At 32.5% G+C, this 20,758-nt stretch overlaps 1 protein-coding gene across 2 annotated transcripts in view; it reads left to right on the top strand.

The window, feature by feature from the left end:
* LOC145688495 (vitellogenin-like) overlaps positions 1–19,114 on the top strand; it is a 32,386-nt gene extending 13,272 nt beyond the window's left edge. The window contains exons 8-21 of one of the 2 annotated variants that reach the window (XM_081762824.1): positions 1,069–1,288; positions 1,920–2,235; positions 2,616–2,862; positions 3,101–3,398; positions 3,978–4,209; positions 5,066–5,308; positions 8,084–8,244; positions 8,797–8,931; positions 9,506–9,700; positions 11,338–11,632; positions 13,648–13,814; positions 14,748–15,005; positions 15,778–16,221; positions 18,839–19,114. In XM_081762824.1, the coding sequence (XP_081618950.1) occupies positions 1,069–1,288; positions 1,920–2,235; positions 2,616–2,862; positions 3,101–3,398; positions 3,978–4,209; positions 5,066–5,308; positions 8,084–8,244; positions 8,797–8,931; positions 9,506–9,700; positions 11,338–11,632; positions 13,648–13,814; positions 14,748–15,005; positions 15,778–16,221; positions 18,839–18,997 (3,370 nt within the window). In that variant the 3' untranslated portion in view covers positions 18,998–19,114. Of the gene's footprint in view, positions 1–1,068; positions 1,289–1,919; positions 2,236–2,615; positions 2,863–3,100; positions 3,399–3,977; positions 4,210–5,050; positions 5,309–8,083; positions 8,245–8,796; positions 8,932–9,505; positions 9,701–11,337; positions 11,633–13,647; positions 13,815–14,747; positions 15,006–15,777; positions 16,222–18,838 lie in introns of both variants that reach the window. The other variant, XM_081762823.1, reaches the window with a different exon arrangement.
* The last annotated feature ends 1,644 nt before the right edge of the window (positions 19,115–20,758 follow it).

Genomic DNA, 20,758 nt, shown 5'->3' with positions numbered 1-20,758 from the left:
CAACGAAGGAACAATGTGTTAGTATTTTAAAGTGATTTCAGTCTTATACGATCTTGAAGAGAAGTAGTGATCAAGAGGCAAAAATAATTTAGACAGATGTTGCTGGTATGCAAATCAGAATAATTTTGCTGGTGTATTTTCATCAGTTTTATTTGGTTGTTCATAAATTACTAACTAGGACTAAAGTAAAAATGAAACAAGACTTTTTCCCATTGAGTTTGTACAGAAGAGGTAATTTTTTATTCTTTTCTATTTAGGGAAGAACAACGTGAATCACTTCATGATTTTTCAAATATAGGGTTCATTCTTTCGGTTACAGCACTTTGCCTTTGATAATTATGTGAAACTTTTGTATTTAGTGAACATAAAATCTTAATAAATTTAATACACAGTAGAATTTTTAAATCATTAACTCTGATCTGTATACAAAAGGACTTAAGGCCCTCCTAAAATTTTAGCTCAATGTTTCATAAAAATTAGATTAAATTAAAAGAAAATTTAGAATACTTCGTAAATAATTATAATAAATTGGTAATAAATGGTAATTCCTAGTACCCTTATGTTTCAGCATTGAGCTTTATATTACAAAAAGGGAAAATGTATACTGTTTTCTATAACAGTAGTTAAATCCGGGCCATTAGATCATCTATCAGATATTTTAAGTGCTTAGATATAACGATTGTCAGACATAAGTTGTAGCTATAAATCTGAACTTAATGATCGTTTTCTTACTAACAGTTTGATCGTACTGCGGGTCTGCCATTGCTTTCTTGTAAAATGTTAAGTTTCTGATTTTTAAGTTTTCGTGATAAGTTTCAGAATATTATATCAGTATTTTGTATTAAAATAATCTCAATACAAAATATTTCAACACCATATAGAAAAACACACACATTCTGAGCATGTCATGTTTTGTGTACAGAAATCCTTTCAAGAATCATAACTGCTACATGCATTTTGATATCTTTCAAGAAAGTTTTTACAAGTACTTAAATAGATTAATAGCTAAAGCATTTAGATGGTTATTTCTGTTTCGTTTATTCTCTTGATTATATTCTATCATTTCAGCGCAAAGAAGGCGTCTGCAGCTGTTCACCTGTTGGAAGACAACGAACCTTTTGCATTACAAATGTCGCGTAACTACCTACGAGATTTCTTGGTTGAAGAAACTAATCTCGGCTACGAGCAGATGCTAGCATGGATTGGAAGCCCAGACAATGCTATACCTCAGGGATTCACCTACCAATTGATTCAGAATTTGGGAGGATACAAGGATGAAGCTATTCGAGTAATTGAAAAGTTCATTCTATTTATTCTGTTTCTATGCTATACATAAATTACATAGAAGTAGTTTAATTTGATAAAATACAATATTTTGTTGGTACTACTTTAGGCCGAAGAAGATTAATAATAAATGCAAGTGGATGTTGGTAGAAGAATTGATGAAATATAAACAGTAAGAGGAATCACCATTGTTCTCTACTGTAGTTTTATTGCGTGATCAGATTTATTATTATTATTATTATTATTATTATTATTATTATTATTATTATTATTATTATTATTATTATTATTATTATTATTATTTCGATAAGCATATTTAATGTGTCAAGAAAATTATTAGATTGTTTTAAATAACAAAATACTGATCAAGATGATTGGAATAAATGATTCACAATTCCATACAAACAATGACTCTCAATTTTGTAATTAGACACACCATAACGAAATTTCGCAAGTAAAATGGAAAGCAAACACTGTTTCAAAAGTTTAGTACCGCCTTAGGAAAATACTTTTCTATTTCTTTATTGTGTATTTTCCCTCCCTCCTCTCTCTTGTATGTATCTCTATGGTCTATGGAGTATTCAAAGTTTCTACTTATTTGGGTATATTTGATTGATTTTACTTTTATTTTCTAGGTTGCTGCAGTTAGTTCACGCGTCGATGATTTGCTAAACGCTATATTTGAGAAGTTTGAGGAGGATACTGACAGCTCTGAAGACGAAGATAGAAAAGGTGGAAAAGGTGGAAAAGGTGGAAAAGATGGAAAAGATGGAAAAGGTGGAAAGGGTGGAAATGGATCCAGAAAAGATTGGAATCCAGCTAAGATTGCTGAATTGTTGAACATGAGACCAAGGGACCCCGAAGACGCCGAATTTAACTTCGAAGTAAAGATGTTAGGTGCTCAAAGAGTCTTTAACTTGGACAACGAAGCCATCACGAAGCTTCCTCAGAGTAAGCAAATCTTTGAATATATATCTGTGCGTGTATTTGTTCTCTTTGACAAGTTTGATTGCATTTATCTAAACAAGAAACTTTCAAGAAAGAGAATTTGGGAGTGGCATGTAATATCATTTTAAAAGACTCATTTTATTGCATAGCTTGAATAATTTAGAACAATATATAATTAAATCTATGTAATGTTATGTTACTTGAATCTTCCATAAGCATACTTTCTTTGAAGCTATTTTTAACATAACGATATCATAAAGTATTTTGTACATCTTACTTTTAAACTTTATTGTTATAAAAACTGACTATCGTATCAGTACGCTTAGAGACAATAGATTTGTACTAGACTACATTAAAATACGTAATAATAAATTTCATTACAGTTGCCAGCAGAATTGAAAATATATTGCGTTCAGGCAAGAAGATCCAGTACACTAAGTTCTACGACCAGTACAGTATGAAAATAGCTCACCCATCTGCAACTGGCTTACCTGTTGTAATCTCAGTGAAGACTCCTACTGTCCTCTCCATTCAAGGAAGTGTTTCCGCAAGGCCTTCTCCAAGTCTATCGAACGGCAACAGGATCAGAGTACCTGATTCAGTTTCTGCTGATGCTAAGATCCGCTTCCTGTAAGTAATTACTTCCAGATTATACAGTTGACATATTTATATTGATGTATGCTATTTGGTAACATTTCTTCTGTAAACTTGTCGTTTTAAATATACTTTGTGCTAAATTAAAGCTTACAATCAATTACAAAAGTAACTATATGAATAAAATGAGAAAACTGTGGAAACAACTTGTTTGATTTTTTTAAAATCAAAATACAGCTATAATATTTAGCGATATGTTATTCACTTCTTCTAGGTATTCTTCCCAGACTGAATCAAAGGTCAGCTTCTTCACTCCATTCACAAAGGCTAGATACATTGCAGGATTGGAGAAAATAAACCACTTGCATCTTCCACTCAAAGCTCAAGTTCAGGTTGATATTAATGATGGTTCTGTCAACGCAAGTGTTGCCCCTGCTGAACCAAATGAAGAAACACTCATTTACCGGTATAGCACTTATCCATATACATCTGCCCATAGCTTAACGAAGTTGACTCCAGCTAGTTTGGATGAAAATAGTGAGAGCGTACAAGTAGAGGAAGAGCCTGAAGAGGTAATTAAGTTGTATTTTTTGTAATCGTGAAACAACACATTCTAACCAAGAAGTGAATAAGAGATTTTGTAGCAGAAATACTTCTTAATGCCAAAGAACTAGTAACATCATTTATCCTAGAAGTGTATTATTTTCGAGTAAAATGTTAGGTATTACATTTTACAGGAATAATATACAAATTGATAAAAAAGAGAACTAATTTTACCTGTTTGTTAGTGTCAATAACTTAAATTAGCAAGCAATGTGTTTCTGTGATGAGGTGAAATATGTAATATTTCAATTTGAAAAATTTTATGAAATAATTTGCTTAAGGGTTCCTAACTCATGAAAATTCACTCATTTATTTGAAACAGTAATTGTTTAGACAATTATTCAAACAAATTAGTTAGAAATAGAACTTTAGATTACTTATTATTCTAATTATTGAGTACGAAGTGTACAGAAATGTTCATAACTCTATATTGAAAAATACATGATGTCACAATTTTCCATCTCACAACAGATTTAATAATTATTTCATATTTAATATATCTTATACATTAAATACTAATATTATTTTCTTTGTTGTAACTTATTCAGTGGGAGGAAACATATGGAAAGGATTCAACTGGTCTCGCTTTTAGATTTGAATATTATTCTGAACAACCATGGGCAGCATCTCAAACATGGTCAAAATGGACTCAAGAACATGATCTCATTTCTTTCTTGAACTTCCACTGGGCTCAATGCGACATAAACACAAAGAACATCAGCTTGTACTTTGACGGTCCCAAGTCATCGGCAAACTCAGTTTCCCTCTCTGTGAACTACGGTATGTTATTATTATTATTATTATTATTATTATTATTATTATTATTATTATTATTATTATTATTATTATTATTATTATTATTATTATTATTATTATCTTAAGGAAAGAGTAGGCTAATATACACATTATCATCATTACGATAAAACTAGTTAAAATTATATAGAAGTTAATATAGTTAACTTTTGAGAACCAGGAACAGAGTTGATTTTAATGCTCGTTAAATTTATTTGAAAAAAAAAAAAGACTCTTAAAATTCAACTTAATCGGTAGATAATTAATAACTGTTCTAACATTTTGAGTATGTTTAAACAGATACCAGTATTAACTAATAATTTTAATTGATGGTTAGATTTTATATTTACGTTTAAATTTTCATTTTATTATTTAAATGTTTTATTTTTACTTCATGATGCATTGCTGTATCTTAAGAACTAAAGTTTCTTAAAATATAAAGCATTCTATTCAGGTACCATTAAAGTTTTGGTTACGAAATTGGCACAAAAGAGAATAAAATACCTTAAACCTAACATATCAAGGATCATAAAGAGAAAAATGTTATCCTTTATTCTCAAGCGATTAACAAATAGAAAATAATTCAGTTTTGTACACTTGGTACTAATTGCTTATCATATCTTAAGAAATATTGATTACTGAAACTAGAAAATTTTGTAGAATATAAAATGACTTCTCGGAAGTTCAAAGTCCAAATAAAATTAACTCCGTTATTATTCATTCCAATTCACTTGTTCCTTATTTGTATGCAAAAGTAATTGAAAATGTCTGTTCTATGAAGCTTAAGAAAGATTAAAAAATATATATAAATTTTATCGTACTATTAAAGGTTTTATGTTAACAGAGAAGCAGTCCGAAGATTCTAACAATCCTAGAAGTGAAGAAGATGAAGATGAAGAGAGTTATGAACAGGAGAACAGTGGCTATTCGTTACGTCGGACAAAGCAACAAGCTAAACAGTCACAACAGGGTGAATCCAATGAAATGTCAAACTCAGAATTACCGTCTCCAATTCCTTCGTCAACTGCACCTGCTAACTTCCGAAGACAACGAGAATTCCTCCAAAGGTCTTTGAGAGACATGAACAGTAAGTACATTTTTTAAAATTTACTTATTATAGGTGGTCAATATTACATTATAAACGCATTATTTGCACGACTTTGATTTGCAGTTATCACTGTAAAAGAAAATAATAATGACAATGTAACGCGCATGGTCCATCATTATATATTTCAAACTTGCTATTTGTCTTTTGATAAGGAGATTAGTGGGATTTTTTTTAAATATTAATATTATAAAAAGCCATATTCAATGTGTTTTAAATTAAAAGGAGAAAACAACAAGTTAGTAAATTTATACACGGTTAAATTAAGTAATTTCACAACATATCTCTCAATATAAAAGAATAAGTCGTGAATGACTGACCAAATGACCCAGGCCAAACTGCTTAAGCTAGAAACTTGAAATTTAGAGAGTGCATATGATTTGTGACGTAAGGCACCACTAAGGAATGGTATTTGGAAATTCAAAGTGGAAGCGGGAAATAGGGGTGGCAATTATTATACAGTGTGTTTCGAAAAGAGTCATCAGATTTCAAACAATCATAGTTACACAGATTTTTACCCGTTTTGAACCAACAATGATCGGTCGGAAATTTTTTAAAAAATCACAAGTTTTACGCGATTGCCAGTAGATTGTAGTAGTGCACTTCATTCACTGGTTACTTTAAGGTTTACCAGAATAGTGACTGTACAGCAGAAATCATTTTTCGTTATACACTTCGTGAAGTGTCAGTCCATCACAACTGATTAGCGTGAATTTTCCGACAATACCTTAGCATCTACTGTTCCGTTAAAACTCCCACCCCTTAGGGTATTAAATGATGGTATAAACAATTTCACGGCAGGAGAGATTCTCCCGAAGTAAATATTTTTTTGTGCAATTTCTTTGGAAAAGTTGTAAGGCCATTTTCTTTTTTTCCAAGAGAATACTGTCGCGGGAATATCGTATCTCTATGTTTGAAAACTGCCTTTCCCACGGTTGTAGACCGATTCGGATGACTTCATTTTTCAGCAGAACGGGGCACCATCACATTGGAGGCTGGAAGTTCGATAATATTTGAACAATCACCTTCCGCAACGATGGATTGGCCGCATGTAGCCGGAAGCTTGAGATTTACATCATTGTCCTCTTAGATCGCCGGACCTCATTGAGTGCGATTTTTTCTTGTGAGAGTTTATAAAGGACTTTGTTTATGTGTTTTCCCTTCCAACTACAATAGTTGAACTGCGGAAACGCATAAAAGCAGCTGTGGAGGCAGTGGATCCAGAAATGACAGCAAAAGTTTGGGACGAATTTGACTACCGTATGGACATATGCCATGCATTCCAAGGGGGGCCTATGATTTGATATGTAAAATAAATAACAACTTCATGATTAGCTTTATGATATAAAATTAATCTGAAGTGTCTGTCTTGTACAATATGAATGCTATTTACACTTTAAACCGGATGATTCTTTTTGAAACGTCCTGTATTAAAGTGTACATATCTCGGAATCTCTGAAGATTAGACATTAAATTTGTGTTTTAGAGGTTTCTTTTAAATATACTTGATCTAGCAGGGAGAAAAGGAGAGAGAACGAAAAGGGGTGGGATTACAATTATTATAAGATGCCCATATCTCGGTATCTCTTAAGGTTTTGGAGATAAAACTATATATTTGGACATCTCATTTAAAATAATTAGATATATGTTTCAGAGTTTTTAATATCTGATGTATAAAAGAAGCAAAAAGGGTGGAAATTGAAAAGGGTAGGGATTGTACTTATTGTAATAAGAACTCATAGCTCGTAATCTCTTAAGGTTATGAAAATAATAAGATACATATTTCAGCGTGTTTTGAGTTTGACTTTGAAGGTAAGAAAATGAGGTGGGAAGGAAATAATGAGTGGAATTACAATTACCATAGTAGGATGTCCTTATTTTGGAATCCGTTAAAATTAGAGAGACGAAATTTGATGTTGAGACTTCTCATCTAACACATGTTTCATCGCTTTTAGATGTTTGGCATAGAATGGAAGAAGAAGGGGTGGGGTCCTTTCAGTGGTGTTGATTTCGGCATAACTTTGTTGGTCGTTCAAGTATGTGTGCTGCGTTTTTAGATATCCAAATGATGATCTAAACAATTATATCCATATTCTGGAGTTCCCAAGAAAACTTCGGGAGACCACTTCAGTCACCTAGAATCGGCGCCACTGAGTATTTTTCTAAGAAGCTTGTACGAGACATTCGAATTTTGTGCAAGACTTTGAGTTTATACAAATTCTATATGAAAAATGTAGAAGAAAGGACAAATTATTTCTCATAGTAACACGTGGGAGTATTTGCTAGTCTTTTATAACAAAAAGATTTAAGGAAATATTAAGGTTATGTTTGCCACCAAACTATTGCTTAAACAGAGTTAACTATGTTCTGAAAATGTACTTTATACATTAAGAATATCTTGCAAAAAGTATTTCCAGGTAGTTTCAACGTAAATATTAATAGAATAGCAACATCAGTGTAAAACAAATACGTATAGTTTATTTGAAGAACAACAAATCATGGAAAACGATAGTCTATATTAGTTGTTAATGTCACCTAAAAGAGCACTATATTTTAAATTAATAAAATGTCAGAATCTATTAACATAATTATAGTTAGTTAATTAATTCCGGTATGAAATGATTTATTATTTAACACCAGAAAATGATTTAACTCTATTATTTGTTTCGTGAGGCTAAACTTTAGTAATCTATACAAAGTTGAAATGCTCTAGGGTAATAGTTGAAAGTGGTTTAATATTAAGACTTATATTTCTAGGTGGCGTTGCTCACTCCATTGATGTAGCAGTAGTGTTCCAGGGACAACAGCCTGTCTCTTACGTTGGAACAGTTGCCGTTGCCACCAGCGATGTTGACGAGAAGAGTAATGTTCTAGCATTCTTGGCTAAGAACAGTCAACATGGCTCACCATCAGCTCAAGTAAGCTATTCTCTTTAGAAAACATGTTAGACTGTATTAACGTCAATATTACTATTACTATTATTATTATTATTATTATTATTATTATTATTATTATTATTATTATTATTATTATTATTATTATTATTATTATTATTATTATTATTATTATTATTTGACAAACATTTTGCTTGTTTGCGTTGTTAAGTATAATGTGAAACTCATTTTAGTCACATCTATTCTCCAATTAAATTTTTAGGTGAATACTATAACTGAACCTCTTTGCTTTGTGATTGGCGATTCTCGAGATTCATTTTTGGGTCTTATGGTAGGCGTTAACATAAGTTACTCGCACTTAAATCGTATGTACTTGACTTAATGGACATTTAAAAATTCATTATCACGATTATTAGTGATCCTGAGTTTACCTGTGGACGCTGTAAAGATATATTCATCCTGGAAAGAAATGGTTTGTATTTCTTGGCTTATTCTTTGAACATGAAAGAGAATATTACTAAGCATTTTATTGATTGAAACAAAGAAATAATTTGTCGCTTGGTATTTGTATTATAGGTTTGCCTATCAGCACAGACAAGAGTTCCACTTGAGCCTGAGTTTGAGCCAACAGAAGAGAATGAAAGAGCTACTTTAAATGCCAACATCAGATACGGACAAAACTGCCAATCAGAAGCACAAATTAACGTAAAGGTAAATAATTTCACGGAAAATGTATTTAGATTACAAAAAGAAAAAAATCTAGATTTTTAGAATAGCACATATTATTCTGCTAGAGCTGAATAATTTATAGTTTAACAAGTAACGAATTTGCCAAACGAATGACACACATAGATACAAACACACACACACACTTAAAAAAACTAAAGTGAGATGCATTAATATATAATTTGTGATATACAGAATTATGAATAAATTAAGAAATCTATAATTTTGAGAAAATTGAGGTGCTATCAATGAAAAAAATCAAAACTATATTTTAATTCACAGAAGTTACTATAATAGAATTACACAATAAAGGTGTATATCCATGACAAGATACAATATTCCTTATGGCAATTTATATGTTAATATGTAAACCGTAGAGAATACATGTCGTCTGTGTGATTTAGAATTGACTTTGTGCCCTACTTACGTCTAACTGCCCACTTTGGTGAGTAATTTTTCACGTTTGGGCGAGCATTCTGTTTTATCTGTCCATGAATGCTTGTATTTACAGTATGTACGTACAGTATTGTTTCTACGATGTTTGTTATCGTTTTACTAGGCTGAACTGAAGCACTCTGAAGAAATCAAGGAAGAATTCCGTGAATCTCCTACTGTTCAACAGTGTAAGGAACAACAACAACAACAACAACAACATCAACGACAACAGCAACGTGAACCATCACCAATTTGTCAAGCTGTTTTAGGTCGTCTTAGGCAACCCAATCACTTGAAGTTCCAGATCACGTATGACAAGGTAAAATATTCAACAGTATTCATATTTGGTGTAGAACTAAACACTAATATACAATTTCTACAAGGACGAAAATTGTAAAGAATTTAAACGAGTCATCTTTACGTATGTTCAGGCTATCTTAAATACAGGGTGTCTCACATAAAACCGGCACGACTCTATCTACCTATATTTCACGCAAAAGGCATTTTACATTACTTCATATACAAATATCGCAGAGTTACAGACTTAGAAAGCATGTATGTATTACTATATTATTACACGTTATGTTGCCTATTTGAAGCTTTCGGTTTATAGCAAATGTGTCCAGTTTATATCGGATGCTTATTCTTCATTACATTTCCAATGGATTCTGTAGTTCTTCTTTTTTTTCTTTTGTACAGATTTGGAATTTTACTGCTTGTGGGGGGCTTGATACCAAAGGTATTTTGCCACAAACATTTCTTTAGTCTCTTCAGTGGAACCTGTTTATGTATAAAATTATCAATTCAGCGTTGAATTGCTAATTGCACCATATCTCCACGACACTTCCACTACGATTACTTTTAAACTGTCGAACTCGACAATGATGTTTCCCTAGAAGTAATGTGACATTTCAGTGTAACCAACTATATTAACCTGACAAGCAGGGAGGCCAATACCAATTATTTATGAACGCCAGAAAGGAAGTGTGGCGTACTGGTTTTAAGTGAGACACCCGGTACTTTACTACTCCGGAAATTAGTCAGAAGATAATGTTGAAAACTCAAATTCAACTTTGGTGGTTCCCTTTTTCACTGAGATTTTTTCTGACTTTGTTCTTTACCCCAAGCAAGTGCTGGGACAGTAACTTTTATTAAGACAAATATATTGGATGCATTTTTGTGGAACCTGGAATGTTGATATGACCCCTTAAATCGGTCCTGTGTACAAGTTGATCACTTTGTTGTAGAACCAACCATCAACGTTTCAGAAAAAAAAAAAAGCAATAGAGGCCCTCTTGTGCCAAACTAATCAGGATGGTTATTGTGCATCTTCTTCCTCAGATCTAGCTTTACGTAATCCTCTCATATTTCTTCGGACTAGGCAGACTTTTTCTCATGTACGCAAACCAACCAATACTCTATGTATCTTTCTCATACTTTTCATTGTTGCTGTAATATGACCTCTTTACTTTTCCTAAAGTTATATTGATTAATCATGGTAAGGCGGGAAAATTAACAGAAAATCCCCAACGCAACACAATAGAGTAGATAAAACTTCTGTAGATAAATATCCAACAAAATTAATAAGACTAGTTTCTTGAAAATTTATGCAATATGCTCCTTAAGTAGCTATTAACGAAACTATCGAAGTAATTAAAATCAATTTGGCTGTTTATATTTTTTTTTTTTTTTAAGAAATGAGAAAAAAGGTTAGTAAACTCTGGTTAATACAAACTTAAATAACAAAATCCGAAAAAAGATTAATTAGTGAGGTGATTATCCAGCCGCATTTAAAAAGAAAATGGTTGTCGAAGCAATAAATTAATGTAACGAATGTTAAAAGCAACCTGTCCACCTTGACAGGCAGACGAATTGATAGAATGTTCTATTTTATGGTTACTCTAGAGTTATTTTGCTTTAAGCAATAATTATGTAAATATTGAATCTTTTCCACAGGTTTCAAGTTCTCTTAAGAACTACACATATAAGGTCTATCAGATGGCTGCCTATTCAGTTCCTCCATATTTCGTCGAGGAGTCAATTATTGTGAACAATCCAAACGGCCAAATTAAGGGAGAGGTGAAAGTTGAGCCAAGTTTCAGGACAATCAATGTTTCTTTACAAACACCAAACATGGATTCCGATTTCTCTTTTATTGCTGACCAACTTCCATATTTCTACTGGGCTTCTACCCCTCAAGACAATAGCTGGGGTAAATATTTTGCTGAGAGACTGGCTATGGAACCTAATCGTAAGTAATAGCTCATTTTATAAATATGCACCTTTTGTGAATCCCAATTTCAAGCCTTTTCATTCCTAAAAGTAATATATAGAAATTATATTTTATTGCTGTCTACTTAACACTTGATTTAAAAGATAAAAAATACAATCGGTTGTGTTTGTCATTTCAAATTGAACGATAAATACTAGTCTATATTATCTTACTAAATATATATTTGTGTTTTTATAATTTTTTAAGAAGAAAATATTAAATTCAAGACAATCTTTCTTGTGTTTATTTAATTCGTACTTTTAGACTATTTTCATCTTTCTCAAACGACGTTTTAGTTTCTATTACTTAAAGTGCCCGTTCTTTGCCTGATAACTTACAAAATGAATGGAAAATATTTGGAACGTCATAATTCTTTGGTTTCCGATAAAGGAAGCTTGTGAAAGCAAGTTGGAATTCACTAGAGGTCCGGACACCCATTTCTCCAAAGTAAATTGATCTAAATTACCTCTCTATTTCAAGAAAAAGTAAAGAAATTAAGAGATTTAAACGTAAATAATGAGGCATTTTTCATGCCCTTTCTCTCTATCTTTCATACTATTGGTCAGCATTTGGAATCAAAGCGTAATGATAAATTGTCCGTAACCATCCTAAGGTTTCGTAGAAATCTTAGTGTAGATTTCATTGAAATTAGTCCAGTATTATTATTATTATTATTATTATTATTATTATTATTATTATTATTATTATTATTATTATTATTATTATTATTATTATTATTATTATTATTATTATTTCAATAAAATTAGTGTTTGAGAACAAGATCCTGAGACTAATATTCGGACCCAAGATGAACAGGAATGGGGAATGGCGGAAACTTCATAACGAAGAACTACATAATTTATACGATTTACCAAACGTTGTTAGAGTCACCAAATTTAGGAGGCTTAGGTGGGCAGGTCATATAGCTAGGATGGAATAAAGTAGAAACGCTTTCAAAGTCTACTGGAAGACCAATCGAAAAACGACCATTAGGAAGACCTAGGCGCAGATAAGAGGGCAATATTAAGATGGATCTCGCAGAAATAGTGATGCAAAGTAGAAACTGAATCCAGTTGACTAAGGATAGAAGTCAGTGGAGAGCTGTTGTGAACGCAGCATTGAACCTCCGGGTTCCATAAGCCATAGAGTTAGTTAGTTATAAAATTAAACATACTTGTTTAGAGTTTTATGTAATATTGAAAAATAACATCTTTAACGTCCCATGATGTTTACCTGTAAGCTAAAGAAGACAGATGATTAACGAAAGTGAACTGCTATGAAATAATTGGTGGAATGAGTATGTGGGAGGAAATGGGGAAACTCCGAGAGATCCTGCGGACACGATCTGGCGCAGCACAAACTCACTTGGTCGAGGATCAAACTAGGCACACCTAGCAACATTTTTGAATGCTTTACCACTGAGCCATTATCCCTTCCAAACATATAATATTAGAATAGATTAGTTGGAAAAATAATTGTTTTTTTATAATTTTAGTTCCAAGGCTACTGAAAACGTAGACCTACAGTTTAAAGTGGGATGAGAATCACATGTACAGTACTTCACCTGGAATCGGACCAGTGTCTTCTGCATGGAAAATGCTAACCTCTAAGTCACTATCTCATATATGCTGAAGAAGCCATTCCAATGCTATCTGAAACTATAAAATGATTGTAAACACGCGGAAAACACCACGGTGATCAGCTACAAACGCTGGATCTCGTGAGTTTGTAGAACCGTTGCTTATCACAATGATGTGAGTCAATAAATTTAGTGCGTCTCACAAAATATCAAGTAAACAAAACGAATATCTTAATTTAAAATTCTGCAGTATTTCATACAAGTATTAGTGCTAATAAAAATCTACGAAATATATATGGATTACTTTATGTTAATACACCAAACTGAAATAAAGGCACCATACAAACTCCAATGTAGTGTGATTTGATCTGGAAAAGAAACAAAACTGAATAGTTTCCCTTCTGTTTCATTTTAGCTGAATGTTCAGTACAACCAGATTTTGTTTCCACCTTTGATAACAAGGAGTATGAAGCTAGGTTAGGCGGCAACTGCTGGCACGTGTTGATGCTGACACAACCAACCCCCAGTTATCAAGACTATCAGGTTGCTGTCCTTGGAAAGACAGTTGGGCAAAGCCAAAAGGTAAAAATAATGTTAACTTAAGTCGATATCGAGAATTTCATGGAACGTCTTAGTAAACATCAAAATTCATTAGTGATTTCTAGATATTTGTTATATAAAAAGGGTAAAGAAGGTAAATTAAGATATTCAGATGCAAAGAAAATGAATATTACGTATTTATGATAAAAATAAAATTATTTTCTCACGTAGTGTTCAAAATTTTTTACTTTTAAATGTGATAAAAATATTTATTCATTATTACTCTAGCAATTAATGCATTTTTCAATAACACTTACTTTCGAAATATTTTATTAATGTATCTTAACGTTTTTCTTAGTAAAAAAGTGCGAAAATTTCTTAGTTTTATTTAAAGCAAATTTTATACAAACAAAAATAGCTAAAAGGTACGTATTTGGCAGTGTTGTTAAAACGTAACTTTTCCTCATTCCTTTATTGATAGAATAGTTTATGTTAATTAAGATTTACTTTAATGTTGCGTTATTAATTAAACCAAGATAATTTCTGCAATGTATGTATTATAAGGAAGAAAAACTAATCTAATGAATTAAAAATTTCCATTTTTACTTAAAGTCGAGTTTGGAGATACTAATAATGATTTCACTGTTTGGAGATAATAAAATGATTTCACTAGATTAATGTTAAAGGAAAATAAACTGCAGATACTTTTTACTAATGTTTGATGAATGTTTTATTATTCACGGCCTCATAAATAGTGGATGATAATCTATTTACAATAAGAAAATTGGAACTTAATAATGATGATTGAGATAGGTTAGTCTCAAGACCTCTTTTGCAGTACCTTGATACGAAAAGAAAAAAGAGTTTTAACCTCTTGTTTATTATTTTTCATCTTATTAAATGCATGATAACGTTGGTAAGAAAATACTCATTTCATAGATGTAAGTTATACTAACATTGACATTGTCATTTTAGGGTGTAAGAATTTATCTTGGAAATAGAACTGTAGTTGAGGTGAAACCAAGTGGTCAAGCCAAAGGATCCAACAGTGTTAATGTCCTTGTGAACGATCAGCAAATACCTCTGTCTACTCAAAAGGTTTATACTGTCGGAAACAAAGATGAGGATGAGAATTTGGTTGAAATTTATGCATCACCTGATGGAGCTGCAGTTGTCAAGTCACCACAGTATGATTTGGAAGTTGTATGTAATGGCCAACAGATTAAGATAAGGGTAGGTTGATATTAAAATTTGTTAATGCTTATATATATAAGCAGAACCCGAAAGTGAGATAAATAATTTATGGGGAACATTTCTTAATAACTGAAATTCGGTTATAAAATTTAGCAGTTACTACCATACATCTAATAAGTAAATAGATAAAATTCACATTTCGAGAGGAAGCCACATTTTTTCTAAAGTTCCACATACTTTGATTCTATACGAAAAGCCAATTTTTAAGTCATTTGTAAATATATATATATATATATATATATATTAGAGCTCAATACTTCTACACAGATAATTATATTCCCCGAGAAAAAATATAATTCATGAAGATTTTTCTAGTGTGACACATTATTCTACAGACTGGTACTATATTCTTTAATGTGTAACAGAAAAAGAGACAGGATTTTTGTGTAACAGAAGCAGAAAGTATTTAGAAACTATAAGCTACAGTCCACCAAAATTGAATTTTTCAATCTATGTACATTTTCTTTTGTCAATAACGCAGAAACAAATTGAAAAATTGACTAAAATTGTAGCTCTTTTCGTAGTCATATAGAAAATACAACTCTCTATAAGTTACAAAAAAAAAAAAAAAAAAAAAAAAAACTCTTTTAAAATGGTAAATTTCTTTAGAGATTATTGACAAAGAAAAATTTATAGGAAAACTTACACGCTTTTTTTTAGCAACTATATACTCAATACTATACATTATTTTAAATTGTAACTTCAGTTTCACATGTTTATCACTATGTTCACCACTTTTTCTGTATTACAGCCTGGCGACTCGTACCGAAGCAGTGTCTTAGGGTTGTGTGGAACCTTTGACAATGAACCAGCCACAGACTTTACTGTTCCATCAAACTGCATCGTAAGACATCCACAGACTCTTGCCGATTCTTACATTGTTCAGGATGGTTTTTGCTCAAGACGTGGTGAAGATCCATCTCAGTCTCAAGCTGGAAGACCACAAAGGTGCATCGAGAAACAAGTAGTCTATACTAATGCTGTTTTCCAATCTCGATCTCAAGCTTCCTCATCTCGTAGACACGAGTCATACGGCTCTGAGTCAAATGAATTTTATTCCACAAGCAGTCCTCAAGAAAGCTGCTCTAAACATGAAACGAAGATAGTAAGGAGAGGAGATGAAGTGTGCTTCTCAAAGCAATATCTTCCAACCTGTAGATCATCATGTCGTCCAACCGAAGAATCACAGAGAGAGGTAAGAATAGGAATCTCAAACTGAAGTTAGCTAATTTTTGATATATTGTTTTCAGTTTATTAATGACGTGCATATTAGTAGTATTATACATTGAAACATAAGAACATGTTTTAAATCCTAAGTTAAAGTTTTTCTTAAAAGTGCGTATTGTTTTTAAAGTCAGTTAAGTTAAAGACAAATGAAAAAATGGTGTGAGTTTTTGTTAAGTAACAGTCATGAACCAGCTATAGACCATAAACTTTTAGCTATTTTCACATTTGAACTTTTGTCGAGATCCTAAGAATTTCTTATTAATATTGCTAAGATATGTACACTTGTTAAGGTTCATATGACTGTCAAGAAAAAAAAAAAGAAAAAAAAAAGAACTTTTGAATTATTAGAAATGTTATTGACAACGCTATAGCCGTCTTGATCTACCAGTTCCTGTGATATTACCAAAATCAACTTGCACTGGGTATGGTCAATACTTTGATAAGTGAACATTGAGGAAACTAGATGATGTTAAATGTGTGGCGTTCAACCATTGTCTAGGAGACAATTTCGAAACAACTTAATTGAAAGAAGTAGCGGACTCTAGTCAAGAAAACTAGTAGCAACAACGACAATGAGACTCACAATTATTTTCCACATATTTCCCAACTTAAAAATCGTTGGTTGGTACGCTTAAGCCGTTCAGAGCTTTTTACTAGCGAGTTGAGCTATATTGGACGAAGTTCAAAAAAAGAAGAAATACAAGAGGATATAAAATCAGAGTTTCTTTCCATATACAGGATGAAAAGATAACACACAAACAACCTGAAGAAGGTGATAGCAGGTATGAAATTAAGCCCAAAATGCTTAATGAATAGGGTCGAAATAGAGACTGTTTTCGCGTGTGAGATGTTGGGAAACCAGTGATAGCACTGATATAATACCGAATGTCTCTTGAATGCGAAAATATATCGCTGTCGGGTCAAATGATTACACAGAAACTCGCACCCCACAAACACAGTGTTGATAGACGGAAGCTGAGCGGTCGCCGCGATATGGGGATCCTACAACACACGAGAAATTCACACACCCATATTTCCCATCTGTGGGGATTTCTGTTGCGGAGCGATCGTTTTGCTACCATCTATACAACACTGCATTTGTCAAATGCGACTTTCTGTGTAATCTTCTGACCCGACAGCGATATCTTTCCTTGTTCATGAGATATTTGGCGTTATATCAGCGCAATCGTCTGCTTTTCAACGCATATCATATGAAAATAGTGCCGCTTTCGACCAATGTTCATTAGATATTTTTACTTAATTTCATATCTATTATCATCTCTTTCAGTTTGTCTGTGTATTATCTTACCACCCTGTATGTAAGCATTGTTAGGAGAACCTCAGTCAGAAATATCGAACGTAGAAGGCAGTTGATATAGAGGGATAATATCTCAGTCTACATGCAAGATGTCTCGTATATATATTAGGCTGGTCCTTATTTTTCGACTTACAAGTTTCTTTGAGCCTCATCCCCTAAAAAGGTTCTATATCAGCCCAAGGTAACCCATGAAAAAACTTAGCTCAATGGAATGATATTAAATGGTACCACAAGCGACCTCAAGTTTTGACTGCACTTACAGTATACAATGTGAGGCAGAGGTACCTTGTAAGTTTGGAAAAGCAATTGTAAGTTAATAAGTAGATATTACGAAGGTAATAACTATTAATTGATAAGAAATAAATTGAGATAGACGTGTGTTTCTTGTGAAAAGTACCCCCAAACATGTCATGACCCATTCCTATTAATTATTGTGGGTCTGAATCAAAAAAAGGCGGACTTCAAGATGGCCACTATGATAGTACTATACAGTAACAGAATCAGTTTTATCTTCATTACCTGTATTCAGGATATGGTGTCACTTACTCTAGCCGTTCTAACCATACAAGGTATCTTTACCTCATATTATATATTGTAAATGCACTGAAAACTTGAGGTAGCTTGTGCACTATTAATATTATTCAATTGAGCTAACTTTTCTCATAGGTTACTTTGGTATGATATAGAACCATTTTACGGAGTAAGACTCAAAAAACTTCAGAAGTCGAAAAAAAGGACCACCCTATAAACGGTATATATACAAAAGGAAGTTAACTAGGACCTTTATTTACCAGATCAGAGCTTACGAATATTGTACGTACCTTTCAACTTATGTGTGATGACATACTGTAAGGGAGGCAAAATCCTTTAGACATCCAAAGACAGCTTGTGGATATCTGGAACGTTGTTTGAATATTTCACGAACGTTGAGCTCTGTCAGAAACTGTGTTGCTTACCTGAGAAACGTTTATACTCCATGAGTACCTATGGGATGGTTGAACATCGTATCAAAATTTGAGCCATGTGAAATATTACATTGCTTTTGTAAGGGATTTACGTGTCCAATTGGTATCACAATTTTTGGATCAGCTTCTAATTTCTGATTAGATTTGGTATCTATTTTTCTTCTTTCTTTCCTTTTTTTTTTTTTTTTTTTTTGTGTGTGTGTGTGTGTGTTACATAGAGTTTCTTGATTGAAACCCTGTTTTCCTATTTCTGCTTATGTGTGCATATAGGCAGTATAACAAGTTTCTGTTTGTTTCTACAGGTTGAATTCCATTGCATTAGTCAAGGAAGTGCAGCTTCCCATATGGCAGAAAGAGCCAGGAAAGGATACAACTTGAACCTAGCAAACAAATCAACCAGCATGACCCGCCGAGTATCTGTTCCATTGGGCTGTGAATTTAGGAGCTATGGAAGCAACTGATGATGTATGGTTGCATGTATTTAGGACTGATCGAAACTTATGTAATTATAATTGCCTAAATAGTGTTTTCTGTAAAATAATATTTATATAATAAATAGATTAATGTGATTTAAGAAAGTGTTTTCCTTCTATCGTTTGTCTTATTGGTGTGTTATTTCTTTACATCTTGAAAATAGTAAGATCAAACAACATAACTCTTCACTCAGTGACTCACAAAGTAAGTTTCATTATATTTGCTGGGTAATCTCGATGAACTAACAGTGTAGAACTTAACCGTTTACCTGCCAATGTTTCAATTGGGAACATGCTTTTAGAAATCCTGTTCAGAGGTCGTAAACTAACAATATGAACGAAATTTGGCCTTTTATAATGCAGGAAGGTTGAATAATTTATTTTAGCTGAAATATTTTGTTGTTGAAACATTTTAAAGATTTTTTGAAAATAATGAATTTTACTATTTTGGCACTCTTGCCATACCTCTACTAAAGGATTTCTAATTCGTGTCAAATTACTATTTTTCGTGAAAATTTCTGAAATATCAACTGATGAACATCAATCCTTATAATAAATACCATTGTATTTGTATAAAGTTAAAAGAAGGGGAGTAACATACATTTATTCTTCCATGTTCCCAAATGGGAACATTGGCAGTTGCGGTTTACATTATGGAGCTAGAGACGATGAAGGATCTTGGAACTTTCAAGTCAAAAAGGGTGACATAACTTCAACAATGCTGCCTTCATTACTAAATGTAGTACGGTAGTGTTTGCTATTCTTGTCGACGTTATATATTGCTTTCAGTACCAACAAAAATAAGAACAGAGATATTTTTAGAAAATAAATTTATTTGTGATTTACTATACACTTTTTGGAAAATAGAATAATTCTGTTAGTAACTCGTGTGGTGCTAGTGCATTTACCAAAGGTGCTCTTTTCTTCAGCCGGAATTCGTGATAGTGAATGAGTGTAGTATACAATTATGTCTAACAAAGCTTTCCGCAACCTACAAGATGCCGTAAAAAATTTTATGATTCTTATTGAGTCTGAAGTACAGGGTGTCTTCGAAGACGACGTAGATTTATATAAAATTTCTCCAGATGAAGATGGTCGCCTCATAGAAGAAGACATAAGTGATATCATGTTGGAGGAAGTAACCCTACAGAAATCTGTGGACAAATTGAATTTCACTTTGGTTATATATATGCCTCGATGTTTTTGACAAATTATTGTTAAATTACCGCCCTAAACTTCGCTGCGAAAAGTGTTGGTGGAACCTATTTTCTAATAACTTCAATATTGTTGCGATACTTAGGTGACTTATGCATCGGGAACTACATGACAGTGATGAAAGTGAGCACCTTGAGTACAGAAGAGAAGTGGCAATGACCCTTATGCGCCAGAAGATGAGAGCCACATCAAGACCAGGACCAAGAACAATTTCTGCATTACGTAGGGAAACTGATGGACATTTCATAATGCAATGTGATCGAAGACGTGCCTTATGTGAAAAAATGCTTGTTGCAGTGTTTCAAATGCAAGAAAAGAATTCACATCCATTGCTTACCTAAATATCATGGCAATGATTCAATGTAAAATGACCATTGCATTGCTATAGAAACAATAAAATTGTATTGAATTTCCAGTTCATTATATTTCATTATATATTGTGTGCTGTTGTATTACATTGCATTCAAAACAGCTCGCATTTTTCTTCACAACAAATACGTCTATATACTCAAAATTCATTATCACTTTAGACTC

The sequence above is a fragment of the Thermobia domestica genome, chromosome 6, assembly GCF_964235325.1.
Source record: "Thermobia domestica chromosome 6, izTheDome1.hap1.1, whole genome shotgun sequence".
Taxonomy (NCBI): domain Eukaryota; kingdom Metazoa; phylum Arthropoda; class Insecta; order Zygentoma; family Lepismatidae; genus Thermobia; species Thermobia domestica.
Note: the sequence above shows the minus strand (reverse complement) of the source record. Positions and strands in the feature narration are given on the sequence as shown.